Source organism: Glarea lozoyensis (assembly GCF_000409485.1).
Source record: "Glarea lozoyensis ATCC 20868 chromosome Unknown GLAREA7, whole genome shotgun sequence".
In the NCBI taxonomy this organism is placed as follows: Eukaryota; Fungi; Ascomycota; class Leotiomycetes; order Helotiales; family Helotiaceae; genus Glarea; species Glarea lozoyensis.
Genome location: NW_007361002.1, coordinates 667,626 through 681,939, shown reverse-complemented (window position 1 = coordinate 681,939; position 14,314 = coordinate 667,626). Strand labels below are relative to the sequence as shown.

The 14,314-nt window shown below is 48.2% G+C and overlaps 3 protein-coding genes across 3 annotated transcripts; 2 read left to right on the top strand and 1 right to left on the bottom strand.

Moving 5' to 3' along the window:
* Positions 1–100: 100 nt before the first annotated feature.
* On the bottom strand, positions 101–4,174 carry GLAREA_01411 (Eukaryotic type KH-domain (KH-domain type I); the record flags this gene model as incomplete). The annotated part of the gene is made up of 4 exons (XM_008088627.1): positions 101–1,062; positions 1,114–2,093; positions 2,139–3,430; positions 3,479–4,174. 4 exons carry the CDS (start codon positions 4,172–4,174, stop codon positions 101–103), a joined length of 3,930 nt encoding a protein of 1,309 aa, XP_008086818.1.
* A 3,501-nt stretch (positions 4,175–7,675) lies between these two features.
* GLAREA_01410 (Protein kinase-like (PK-like)) lies at positions 7,676–10,396 on the top strand (the record flags this gene model as incomplete). The annotated part of the gene is made up of 4 exons (XM_008088626.1): positions 7,676–8,431; positions 8,505–9,855; positions 9,906–10,240; positions 10,292–10,396. 4 exons carry the CDS (start codon positions 7,676–7,678, stop codon positions 10,394–10,396), a joined length of 2,547 nt encoding a protein of 848 aa, XP_008086817.1.
* Positions 10,397–11,789: 1,393 nt separating this feature from the next.
* GLAREA_01409 (GroEL equatorial) lies at positions 11,790–13,639 on the top strand (the record flags this gene model as incomplete). Its single annotated transcript, XM_008088625.1, has 5 exons — positions 11,790–11,799; positions 11,851–11,868; positions 11,925–11,973; positions 12,024–13,140; positions 13,187–13,639. 5 exons carry the CDS (start codon positions 11,790–11,792, stop codon positions 13,637–13,639), a joined length of 1,647 nt encoding a protein of 548 aa, XP_008086816.1.
* Between the last annotated feature and the right edge of the window lie 675 nt (positions 13,640–14,314).

Below are 14,314 nucleotides of genomic sequence, written 5' to 3'. Positions count from 1 at the left end.
TGAATCTTGCCCCCATCAACTAAAACCAAGAATGGACCAATGCATCTATCAATAAATTCCCCAAAGAGTTGTCTCAATCACACAGCTTCTCATCTCCCTATCATGATCGGCTGTTTCGTTGTCCCTCCATGACTGCTTGGATAATCATATCTCTAGCTTGCTCAACACCCTCAGCGCTTCCGACAATTTCGATAGCCTCATTGCTGGTGCGCTCGCGTGGAACGGTGATCTTGCAACCGGTTGCCTTGCGAATGGCGTTGACTCCAGCTCCCTGTCGGCCAATAACAAACCTGTAGGTGTCTGGGTTTGGCAGGCTGAGGTAGCCAATAGTTGTGTTTTGTAAGGCCTGTTCAATAGCTGCTTCAATCATAGCTCTAGCCTTTGCGACACTGTCTGTCTGCCCACGCAAGACCCATGGGATGTCGCCCTCAAGGCCGGATTCAGCTAAATCTACAGTCTTGAACTCGTGTGCTTCACCAGAATCGTCGGCTTCGTCGGTGATCAAAGGTGCTGAACCACTCGTATTGGCTGGTGGAGCTGCCGGTTTCGGGGGCACATCGTTTCGATTAACGTCAACGGTAACCTTGTGGTTGTTTCGCAGTTGGCGGAAGAATTGACCGTTGTCGGAAATGCTGTGATGAACACTGCGAGGCACTTGCATTGTTTCACCTTCCTGCTCCTTCACAAGACTGGCAATATGTGATTTGGCTTTCTCAACATCCGCTGGCAACCCAGTGATTTTGACATTGGTCTCATCGCTGTTCTGGCGAGGAACGTCGATTGAAACCTTGAAAGTCGACTCGAGTTCTCTCTTAACATCACCCCCACGTCCGATGAGTGACGAATGCTTTTGGCTAGGAACGTCAACGAAATCCGTGACCCGGCTTTCTAATTCAGTGACCAATTGCTCAATGTTAGCAATGATTTTGTCGACCACATCGGTTGTGCCTGTGACCTTTATGAGATTGCCATCAGCATCAGCCTTGGGAAATTGTACAGTCTGGCCAGATGTGTTTGATCTTGATCCACCGGCATTTGCGACGATGCCATCAATGGTCGCACCTGCAAAATTGTTAGTCAACCGCTGAGAATCTCGAATAGGACTCTTCTTACCCTTTGCGCCAATCAATGCTCTGTGGTGCTTCTTATCAACTTCGACTGTCTTGGAAACAGTGTTGTCGAAGACGGCCTTCTTCTCCTCAATTATCTTTTTAGCTTGATCAACTTGAGATTTGGTGCCCTTAATCGAAATCTCGACTCTGGTAGATTGATCTTTATGATCCCGCGCATTTGGGACATCAATCTTCGCTCCTGTCTCAGAGCGGACTTTGTCCATTTCAGCACCCCGTTGACCAATCAAAGAGCCAATTTGACCAGCTTGGACTGAAACAGTTGCAGAGTAGGAATTATCTTTTGTGTACTGAAGTAGATCCAAGATTTCGGCCCTCACCTCATCAGCACCCTTTTTTGGACCTCGAATGATGACCTCGTCCGGTTCTTGCTGCTGGCGAGCTCCACGGCGGCCGCTATCACTCGCGCCATCAGCAACTGACTGATCATCCCGAGCTGGGCGGGCAGAGTGTGGAAATCGAATTTGAACATTCTTGTATTTCTTCTCGAGTTTCTTGATTTGAGATCCACCGGCACCAATGAGCTCGCTGTGGAACTTGGGCTCGATTTTGAGAGTGTAGGTAGTTTCATCCGCCCATTGCTTACCGAGGGACGTGATATGAGCCCTAGCAGCTTCGGCTTTGGCCTTTGGACCCTTTAATTCTACAACCCCCTCGTCGTTAAGCTGGATGTCGACGTCGAATTTTTCGCGGAGCTCTGTGATGTTGCTTCCACCTTTGCCAATCAACTGTTTTGCGTGCTTTTGGGGAAATTCGAAAGAGAGGGTAAAACCACGTCCCTTTTCATCTTCTTTCGCCTGCTTTAGCCATTCCTCGACTTTAGCGACCAAGCTCTCAACAGCTGGCTTAGGACCGCTAAAGCCTATGAGAGATGGACCACGTGGGTGCACCCTGACTGGAAATTGCCCAGTTGGACGTTTTGAATTTTCGTCTTTGATGTACTTTCTCAGGCGCTGATGGAATCTGTCATTGTTAGCGGGGACAAAATGCAAGGGATGTACGGCTTACATGGTTGGGACCTCCAGTTTGACCTCGATAATTTCACCCTGAGCAGCTATACTATCCGAAATGTACTTTCTAGCAGCTGCCACGCGTTGCCGGAAAAGCTCGATGTCCGAGGGGCTTGGTTGGCCGCGTGGAACACCGTATTGAGGCTGTAGACCCTCCTCTCCCTCGTAAACGAGCACAAGAGGTGAAGATTTGTCCTGAGGAATCACAAGATGCACCCCATAGTCATTCTTAACCGTCGACATGTACTCGGTATTAAGGTGCTTATGGAAAAAGTCATCAACGTCCAAAGCAGCTACACGATCCGGAGGATGGGCTTCCAATATCTGTCTAATGTCCGTCTGCGCTTTGATGGCATTTTTACCTTCCCGAGAATACATATCCCAAGGACCAGATTCTCCATTCGCTCCGAGAGGAGCATTGACTTGAGTTTGGTGAACTTTATCTATCGTATCGAACACCAGACGGTCAATGAAATAATGGGTCAAATTTCGGGCATGTTCTTGTGGAGAAGGAACATTTCTGAGAAGCCTAGCCACGTCTAATCTCGTGACTTGCATGCCCATTCCAAGCTCTTGAGCTTTGTCCGTTGCCGCTGCAATTTGGTCTGCAGGGCCAATAATTGTGATCATATCATCCTCGGCGCTGTCTGGGAGAATGATCGCACAGTTTGTCTCAGCGTAGAAATCTTGTGGCGATACGCCTCGTGGGCCAATGATGAATTGATGGCGGCCATTATCCATAGGGAACTGGTCGATAGTTAATTGCCGTTGAAGATCTTGAGCTAGGCGTTCGATTTCTGAACGAGCGGCCATGACAGCAGCACGATCACCAGCCAGAGTAATAGGATTGTCTCCATGTGCAGGCAAGAAAGCTGGCGCTTGACCTCGGGATGGAATACGCGGCGGTGCCTGCTCTGTCCATCTGTGGTACTGAGGAACTTGAACTTGGACCCCATGCGCCCTTTCCAAGCGGTTGACACCGGAGTTATTGGCCCCTAATATGAAAGGATACAATTCTGCAGGAACGTTGCGCAACTTGGTGTTGACTGTCGCGCCTCGCGCACTCGCAATCTTCTCGATTTCCGCTCTCGCAAGCTGAACTGCGATTGGGTTTCCATCAATAACAATGTTAATGGTATCATCCTCCTCATCGGTAAGTTCAGGCGTGTCTTCGACTTTCGGTAACTGGATTTTAGCCCCGGACTCTTGTTGGATGGATTTTATTGTCGATCCTCCTTTGCCAATGATGTGAGCTCTAACGGAACGTGGCACTGGAACATTGATCGATTTCTGGTGACGAGTTAGTTGGATACCTTTCGATTTTCAGAAATAACTTACTTGGGTATTGATGTGGGATCCTAACTCCCTAAATACATCCTTTTTCTTGGCTTCTGGGACTTGATTACCTGCTAAATTAATTTTGATAACACCGCCTTCCCCAGTCGTCTGGCTCAAGTTTACCCTGTGCTTTTTACTCAGCTCCCTTAAAATCTCTGGGAGTGGCTTTTTGGTCGCGGCACGGGATAGATCCTTTGGTCCAAAGGTATACACAGTGCCATTGACCTGACCAGCTAGAGATTGCGCTCCACCGGGCCGTGGAGTGCCAATAGGTGGCGTATTCACACCCGAGTTGGGTGTCGAGCTACCATTTGTTGGTACTCCGTTTCCATTCGAAGTTCCTTTTTTTGCCCATATGGGAGCAGCAGTTGTCTTTGGTGCGCTTCCTAGACCTGGGAAGAGTGCTTCGGACTGGGTGTCTAAGGGCTTGTTCTCCTTCTCTGGGGCACCGGTTGCCTTTTGCTTTCCAGCTGCCTTTGCCGACATGGGCGCTGCCCAGCTTGGTGCAGGTGAGTTGTCTTTGGTAGACTCGAGGATGCTGGACGATACAGGAGTTGGATGAGGGGTCAAATCCTCTTCATCCGGCACATCCTCAATAGTCGGCTGGTGTGCCTCATCATGCTTTGCATGCTGTTGCATCAACCGCTGCGCAGCAGATACGCTGCCATTGGTCGTGTTAGCTTCCACAGAAGCCATGACGATTTTTCGAGAATACTGGTTGATCAGGATCGGGGGATGGAGATATGGAGCGCGGATAGTAAGTGTAACCAGGGCAATTGAATCTTGATCTATATCAATATTTCAGTAAACATGATGGAGTGCCGCTCTGCAACGGGCGCAACGAGTTACAGGTGATCTGACTGTCGCAAACCACTGGATTGGGAGCTGAGGGGGACTAAATAGACGTACGGTTATGAGGCCACCGAATCAATTTCAAGAATGTCACAGCTTCGAAAGGGCTGCGTGAATACGCAATGCGGAAATGATGGGAAACTGCAAAGAAGCGTTGTATTGTTAATTGACAAAAGAGTTCATGCAAGAAGCCGCTCGAGGGTGAGGTGTCAAGAACAGAATGAGGGAAGATTGTACTAGAGCATGGATGGTCGGGGTCGAGCTCTAGGAAATTCTGAAGTGGAGTACTTCGCTTGACTAGCGACTTCTTTAGCAGGGATTCTTCTGGCGTTGATGATGGAAGGCCCAAGACTAGAATTCTCGATATATGTGTATAGGCCTGGAGGCGGAGGAACTAGAAGGATTTAGATTGGAGTTTAATTAGTGAACCTTTCAATTCTCTAAGTTTGGTAGTATCTGCTTTTTGAGATGGTTTCGCAGTATTCACGATGACTTAACGTAGTCCAAAATCCTCGATGTGGGGTGACCACGAAGTTTGCGCACGTGATAGAACCTTTAGGAGCTTCCGAGAAGCTTCTAGGCTCAGCCTACCAAATTTTCCTGATCCGGGGGACATGGGGAACATATGAAGTAAGGAGAGTTCGTAAAGTGTGTACGGTTACTTAAAGCATCGGGAAAATTAGCTACAGTAATGTTCTAGGAAGACTAACATTACAATATGACATTCTATAAGGAGTGTCGGAGAAAGCTGAATGACATTGTAAAGACATCATGCACCGGAGACGCGAATTTAAGAAAGGAAGGAGACTAGAACACAGAGTTTGTAATAACGGTCTCTTGATTTTGAGTATACTTTAAAGATACCTTGACCACCGCTAAGGGAATACACAGCCCTGACACGGAAGGGATGGAAGCCGTTGCGGAATCATTCTCTTGCCTGATCTCACTCTTTGTATCTCTGGCATTAGCATAGCAGCATCAATTGTAGCAGACTGAGGAGTTGGTAATAAAAAAGTACACAACAACCGAGTTCATTTTGCTTACAGTCCGCCTGCTCCCGAGGTCTTCGCCCGAAACAATAATCGAGTAGCTGGGGCGATAAATGCTCGAGATATTGACTTACTGATTGAACAAATGATATCATACGAAACAGGCGTACAAAGGATTGACTCGAGGAGACTCAGTCTTCAACTGCTATATGAGCGTTACGGTTCGACCACGTTGCATCCTTGAGCAAAACCTATGCTTAGCCTGGGCATAATTCCTTGATAAGATGCCTTTGACAATGAGTTCCTACGTGGATGTCGAACCTCAATTCAAGTTCCACAATTGGAACCCCCTAGATGCATATCTTCCACGAAGAGTCAGGAGCAGATGACAGCTTGCGCGAATCCGCTGACTAGAAGATTCCCAGCATTTTCCCCTAGGCGACCCGAGGGCAAGTCACCCTAAAAATCCATGAGTCCTCGAGCGTATCAAATGCGTCAATTCTCCTGCAGTCCAACAAAGATTGCTGTACGTAGCTTGAAGTTCTCCTTACAAAAGATTCCTGGGCTGAGCTTCCTTCTTGGCAAAAACTGAGTGGCCTTGAAGCTCGATTGATTCGCTCGATTCGGAAAATCTCGAGAGTTCGTCACACCCAAGTGACGACGTGTTCCTGCGTTACTACAAACGTTCGATGTCGAGGTACATAACTTATAATACAAGAATCTTAGTCTTGCAGGTGGGAGTTTTTGCGGTCTTTGTAACCCGACACGAAAGCGTTTGCAGCATGTTCATCTCCTTTTGGCCATCCTGCATCTCGGCGACAATCACCGGCTGGGTCCTTCGACTCCCTCCGCATTTCATTGTCTCCACCGGAACTGTTGTAGTGCTCATCAGCAAGGAGAGCATGCCGTAATTTTTATCTGGGAGCTCGTCTCCAGCTCGAATTCTTATTGAAGTGGTCCTCTTCTTCTTCCGGTAGCCAAAATTAGGAATTCTAACCGCGGCTCCGATTGGTAGAAGGAAATTCCAATGGCGCAAATACGCTGCTCGGCTGAGTGTACATACAGAAAGTACCTCGAGGCATCCTCCAATCTTCAGGACAACCTAAAGAAATGTGTCGCTTGTACCAGCACTCTGTACTCTTCCTTGATGCAGCCTTCAGCGAGGGCCCACGCTCCGTCTGCAGCCTGAGCCATGCACGTTTTGCGGAAGCAGGAAGCATGAGGCTTTTTGGGCCGTGAATGGGATGGTGTGATGGACAACTGAGTTGTAGAACGGCACACAGGAGGGGACGGCTTGGATCCTTGGGACGTCGGAGACAGCTTTGAGACGATGGCAGCCGTCGCCGTTGTCAACTTTAAGTGCACATCAACGGCGGTGCTCTGCGACTCGACTGCCTCTGGGGCTGTGGTGCCTCTGTGAAATGTCTTGTCTCAACTCGTAGCGATCAGGTCCAGGTGCACGCACTAGGCTTGGTCTGCCACCGCATGTCAGGAACTGCGGATGGGAAGTAATCGAGGCCGAAGCAGTAAAAGTATCGTCGAATGTAGTGGGACGAACAAATGTTTTGATTCTTGTTGTTGTTGTTGCGGGGGGTTGGAGGGGTGCCGGTGTTGATGGACCCAAACCTGTGATAGAGGGGTGAGCAAGGATGTAGAGCCAATGAGAGAGTCACTGTCCCACTTTAGCTGGAGCAGGAAAATGCTGCTTGCCCACAGTCCAGGTGGTCCGGACTGTTGTCAGTAGTCTCTCCAGCGAACCGCAAACCTCACTCTGCACCGCAAACCACCACGACCAAGCATTGACGGAGCGCCAGTCGACTTGCCTCCTAGGCCCTCCAGCCGCCCCAAAGGAATTCTTGGTCTATTCACCTAGTACTGCAGCTCCTCTATTGCCAATTTCCTAGTCACTCCCACTACTCGGCCATCATACGCTTACGCCTACGCCTACGCCTACACCTCCTACTCTGCGGTACTCGACACTTTGCCATACCTACCTACTCAATACCTCATCTGATTATCCTATTTTGCTACACCTTTACTACCACCCCCCCTTCTCTTGTACCTCAATTCTCTTCGCCAACTCCTCCACCCCTCCCCTTGCGACTCTCCACCCTCCACGAGTTATCTGCATCGACCTTCCACAAACATCCCACCTTCTGCACTCGTGGCTAGCTAGTTAATGGATAGGTCGTGAACACAGAACCGGTCTTGCTACCGCCCGCCAATCAGCCCGCCTATGTACCGGCGCATTCGAAACGAGAGCACCATCCACCGCATACTTCAACGGCAGCGGCTTGTAACAGTACGAATTGTCTGGCGCTGAACCGAATTCCCTTCTGTCATATTTGACCTCATCATGGAAGAGATAAAGGCCACCACTCGACGCTTGACCAAACGACCTCCTCCAGGAAATGAGTCCTCGTCCCTCCGCACCCAGAAAAGCTCTGGCAGTCTCCAGCGAGCGCCTTCTGCCCCCAACCCACACGGTCCATATTCAGGAAGCTCTAACGGCTCCCGTCATCATCGAACTCCCACCTCGCCCAACCCCACAGCATATGCGTCGTCAAATTCATCGCTGGATCATCAGATCTCGGGTCCCTCGCCAATCTTGGGGGCATCTGAGTTCGGTGCGCCGGTCGGCAAAACTGGAGTGAATCAATCGTCGCGTCCATTGAGCGAGAAGACTTCGCAAGAATTGCTGGGAGCCCCATTTGATGGGTCGGGAATTCTAAATCATCTGGATTCATCGAGCGTGAAAGGTTATCAGAGTTCTCTTCGTCGACCACCTCCCCCGCCCTTATCTCACACGAGCCCGGATCCGCGAGGTCTCGGTCCACCACTACAACAGTCAGCAAGTTTCACTACGACGGACAGGATTATGATGAACGAGAAGGGCGCTCCACGCGTGGGTGAGAACCAGCTCATCAGCCCCAAACGGTACTCGGACGAAAGTAGGGAGCCAAAGTTAGGGATGATGAGAAAGAAGTCTGGTTTCTCGGGCTTCATGAGCCAGATTGGAATTGGATCGCCACGCGGGCCAAAGATATCAGCACCAGAAAACCCAGTTCACGTAACGCATGTTGGATATGACCAAGATACCGGACAATTTACAGTACGTTTAGATTTGTGCATCGACATGTTGCATTCCTACTACGTATATTAACGGTCGCTAATTATACTCCTAGGGGCTGCCAAAAGAATGGCAGCGCATGTTGAATGACAGTGGGATTACGAAAAAGGAACAAGATGAACATCCGCAAGCAATTGTCGATATCGTAGGCTTCTACAAGGAAAATGCCGAGAAGGGACAAGACGACGTGTGGGATAAATTCGAGCACGCCAACGTACCAGAAATGCGGGCGCCGATTTCGACTCCTACCCCTCTTCCATTATCTCCAGGACTTCTCAGTTCGTCGAGCTATGGCCCAATGGCAAGTCCACCTGCGAGTCCCCGATTCCCATCAAACCATGAAACCAGTTTCGAGAATCCAAGATCTCCACCGCCAGTGCCACGTCCTGGAGCTCCTGGGTCTTCTCAAGGTCTGGCACTTCAGCAGAAAAATCCAAACGCAAACGGTCTTGTTCCAAGTCGTCCCGCTCCGCGACCACCTGTTTCTTTTCAAGGGCCGACTCGAGCTGCACCTCCTCCGCCTATGGGAGATAACAAAGATTCTGGTATTTCTTTTCCTCAGAGACAGAGTGAAGACCTACCAGCTTTAGCATATGTTCCACCGCCAGAACCGTCGCCGATGCTTCCAGAGGAACACCGGTCGAGATCAGAGTCACGTTCCAACGGCAACGCTCCGTATCAAGCACCGCCGACTCAAGTTATATCTCCACAGGCGGCGTACCAGCAACAGGTCCATGAACAACAACAGCAAGCTTTGTATCAGACACAGGAAGCTCAATTGGCGCGGCAACTCAGCAAACGAGGACCTGGTCAGACACCTCCTACACCACAAGCTCAATTTCAGCGCCCTCCAGAGCTCAATGGCATTCCGCATCCGAGTCAGCAGGCAAGAGCACAGCCTGGCCCGCGGCCAAGACAAAGGCCACGCCAAAGCACTGGATTTGACATTGTAGCGAGATTAAAGCAGATTTGCACCGAGGGTGACCCTAGGGATATATACAAAGAACTCACTAAAATCGGCCAAGGCGCTTCGGGTGGTGTTTTTACTGGTTACGAGAGAGGGACCAATCGTTTGGTTGCCATTAAGCAGATGAATCTCGAACAACAGCCGAAGAAAGACCTAATTATCAACGAGATCTTAGTTATGAAAGACAGCTCACATCCCAACATTGTCAATTTTATTGACAGCTTCCTAGTCACTGGCGAATTGTGGGTTATTATGGAATTTATGGAGGGAGGAAGTTTGACGGATGTTGTCACGTTCAATATCATGACTGAGGGGCAAATTGCTTCTATCTGCCGGGAGACATTAAAAGGACTGCAGCACTTACACTCCAAAGGTGTGATCCACCGAGATATTAAGTCTGATAACATACTGTTATCTCTGGACGGTAACATCAAGCTTAGTACGTTCTGCTACCCCTCCCATCTATGTTGCTCCACTGACTCTTAAAAGCTGATTTCGGTTTCTGCGCCCAAATCAATGAAGCCCACAACAAGAGAACCACCATGGTCGGCACACCATACTGGATGGCACCTGAAGTTGTGACCAGAAAAGAATATGGCCGCAAGGTGGATATCTGGTCACTGGGTATCATGGCAATCGAAATGATTGAGGGTGAACCACCGTATTTGAACGAATCGCCATTACGAGCTCTTTACCTTATTGCAACCAATGGAACTCCAACCATCAAAGACCCAGGAGCGCTCAGTCCGGTATTCACAGACTTCTTGCAATTCGCTCTCAAGGTTGATCCGGAGAAGCGAGCTAGTGCGCACGATCTTCTGAGGGTGAGTTTACCAAGCTATTTAAACCAGACGTGTGTGCTAATACTTATCCAGCATGATTTTATGCGAAAATGCTCCGACCTGATTGAGCTTGCCCCCCTTGTTCGTTCTGCGAGGAGCGCCAGAGCTCAAGAAAAGGCACAAAAGGCAGCATCATGAGACCCTCATTTTCAATCAAGTCCTTGTATAGGCAGATTTCTGGCGTGATACATATTTTTCAACGCGGTAGATACACACGAAAGCAACGTATTCGTCTCAATACAACAACAAGCTAGCATAAGGCGTTTGGGACAGGGGCGTATCAGGGAATCTTCTGGATTCAAAATGAGCATTTACAAACAAACTACCAACACCAACTATCCTCCTGAATGAGACGAAAGAGAACCGCCAACTGGATTCGGTGGCTCCTTTATGTCGAAAACACATGTTTTTATTTTGTTTAGTCAAAGTCTTGGGGTTTGTCTTTTTTATGTCGAAAATACCTCAAGCTCTTTCAGGAGGACTCAACAACAAAAGATCTAGAGACATTGAAAGTAGTCAACATCATTAGGTATTTATGCCGAGATCAGTACCTTCATGGTGATTGACCAATGAATGGTGGTAAGGTGTGGACAGACGGGTGGTGGGACGGATGGATGGAAGGTCATATGGATGCGAATGAATATACCTGAGGGTATGGGATACAACCCCCGAAGTTTGGATGGACACATGTCTAGGACGACTTTACTGCCATTAAAACGAATAGACGGCCGGCACATGGAACGGCTGTGATCTCTTCTTACGAGTACGGGAGCTTCTTTTAACAACAGCGGTGTGCTCGTTTTTTCTAACATTAAAATGTTTAGCGGCATTTTGCAGCGATTTTTTCTTTCTTGTCCAGATTTTTTGCTTGATACCTTGGTTTCTTTCTTCCTCGTTTTGGGGAGGGAAGATTTGTATAAAGGATGGGTGGGGGAGAGCGATTGGAGAGTGAGCGAGGTGGTAAGCTGGTAGATTGAGGGGAGAAATAAAAAGATATTTCAAACATTTGCTTTGGTTAGTTATATGGCTAAATGTGAGGTCTTGATACCCGTGATCATAGCAGCGCATCCATGTCTCGGTCTTCAAATAAGAGAAGACGGTCTCTTGATTGACCACACCTTGCCGACCGGAATTGACCATGGCTTTGTGGTTAAGACAATAATAGACAGGCATAAGAGCATGTGTGACTTCTTCACTTCGTACAGCATTTCTTCGTAACCAAAAGCCTCACCAATTGGGAGGAGGAATTGAATCGTGGATGTGAAGGAGGAGTCGGCCTCGTCTTCGGACTGACATCGAGATCGGCCCGAAATGCGGATTGAGAAAAAGACGCTAAGTATTGTCGCCTTAGGCTTCAATGAATTTCGAAGCAAAGAAAATAGCTTGCCTGCAGACGCGACTATAGCATGTTACCGCGTTAATGAGACAGCACTTTATTGAGCAGACCTGGTAACCTCAGAAATAGACTTTTGTTACTATAGAGTGCGCAAAGTTCAGTTTATAGGCACCAAGTGCCCGGAAATCTACGAAAATGGCGATGAGTAAGTTATTCTCTACTACTACAAATGTCCAGCTAACCTAACCTGTTCTAGATATTGATATGTCGCAAGGTATGTGATAGCTTTGGAAGTTATAATTGCTGTATACTGACAGTCATTCCTCCCAGCTTCCGTGGTGAAAGATGAGCAAGGCAGACCATTCATTGTGGTTCGAGAGTAAGTACTGGCTCCTGTATAGCAAGTTGACGCTTCTAATAAATTTTTAGTCAAGGCAAGAAGAAGCGACAACACGGAAACGAAGCTGTCAAATCACATATCCTCGCTGCGAGAACGGTAGCAAACATCGTCAAAACTTCCCTTGGCCCACGAGGGCTCGACAAAATCCTCATATCCTCAGACGGAGATATCACAGTTACCAATGATGGAGCGACTATCCTTGGGCAGATGGAAATCTCGAACCATGTGGCAAAATTACTAGTAGAGCTTTCGAAATCTCAAGACGACGAAATCGGTGATGGTACAACTGGTGTGGTCGTTCTCGCAGGTGCATTATTAGAGCAGGCAGCAGAACTTATCGACAAGGGAATCCACCCAATTCGGATAGCAGATGGTTATGATCAGGCTTGCGATATTGCGGTTGCCGAGTTGGAAAAGATTGCGGATACGATCGAGTTTACAAAGACACATAAGGAAAATCTGGTTAAGGTCTCAAGAACGAGTTTGGGTAGCAAGATTGTCTCCAAGGCTCACGATCAATTTGCCAACATTGCCGTTGATGCTATTCTCTCGGTAGCAGATCTTGAACGCAAGGATGTTGATTTCGACTTGATCAAGGTTGACGGAAAAGTTGGTGGTTCGCTCGAGGATTCGTTACTTATCCAGGGTGTTATTGTGGACAAGGACTTTTCCCACCCGCAGATGCCAGATGAGGTTCGAGACGCCAAGATTGCCATCTTAACATGTGCCTTCGAGCCCCCAAAGCCAAAGACCAAGCATAAGCTTGATATTACCAGCGTGGAGGAGTTTAAGAAGCTCCAGAGTTACGAAAAGGAAAAGTTTGAGGAAATGATCAAGCAGATTAAAGACACCGGCGCCAATCTAGTCATTTGCCAGTGGGGATTTGATGATGAGGCCAATCACTTGTTACTTCAGAATAAGCTACCAGCCGTGAGATGGGTTGGTGGTCCAGAGATTGAGTTGATTGCTATTGCAACCAACGGAAGGATAGTACCAAGATTTGAGGATTTGTCAGCGGCGAAACTTGGAAAGGCAGGAGTTGTGCGAGAGATGAGCTTTGGAACCACCAGAGAAAAGATGTTGGTCATTGAGGAGTGCGCGAACACTAGGGCTGTCACCATCTTCGTCAGGGGAAGCAACAAAATGGTATGTGGGTCCGGTCGATGTCACGTTTTATGCTAATAAGCCACAGATCATCGATGAGGCTAAACGCTCTATACACGATGCACTTTGTGTTGTACGAAATCTTGTCCGAGACAACCGTGTAGTGTATGGTGGAGGAGCTGCCGAAATTGCCTGCTCCCTCGCTGTCGAAGATGCAGCAGTAAAGTCACCAGGACTCGAACAGTACGCCATGCGAGCGTTCGCTGATGCGCTCGATGCTGTCCCAATGGCTCTCGCCGAGAACTCTGGTCTATCGCCTATCGAGACACTTGCCAGTATCAAAAGTCGACAGGTTACTGAGAAGAACACCAGATTAGGAGTAGACTGTATGCAAACCGGAAGCAACGACATGAGAGATGCCTTCGTCATTGACCCACTTATTGGAAAGCGGCAGCAGCTGATGCTGGCGACGCAGCTGTGCCGCATGGTTCTGAAGGTCAATAATGTTATCATTGCTGGAAGCGATGAGAATGAATTCTAAACAAAAGTAAATGTATAATACCAGGTCTTGTTGTCATAGAATAGGCGCATCTTGCAGATAGAGTCCTTGTCCTAAAATTTACAGCGTATTCTGGTGAACACTGGGGTTTTGTTCCTTGTTTGTGGATGTCTGACACTTGATATTGTCATGAAATGAGTAAGCTCGAAGTAGGCGAAGATGGTGAATCTTGTAAGTCCGTCCCACAATTTCAATCACTCAATAGTACCAATCAGTTCCCATTACACTCTCTGCTGGGTTGGCGAGGCTGACTGAGGGAAATATGAGCAGATACGTGGTCCCTTGTTGGAAATGTTGAAAATAGTGACAATGCCATGGAGACCTTTGGCAGAAATCCGACATTATGTCTTGCATTGAGATGGACATGTTCTACCGATGGACATATTCTATTTTAGGCCGCCTTTCTAAATGTCTCCAATTCGTGACTATTGTTCATCATCTTCGTGCGGTTGTGGTGTTTCTTTGGTACGACTAGACGTGTCCGGTGCCAATCGCGGACTAGCTCCCGTGACGGTCGTCCGACAACATCTCAGTTCACTCGCGAATAGTCACCAACGGTGTCCGCGAAAGCAGAAGCGAGCTTAAATTGAAGATCCAAAAATTCTTCAAATGCATTGTCTTCCCTTACTATTATGACGTGTCCTTGTGGAGTCACAT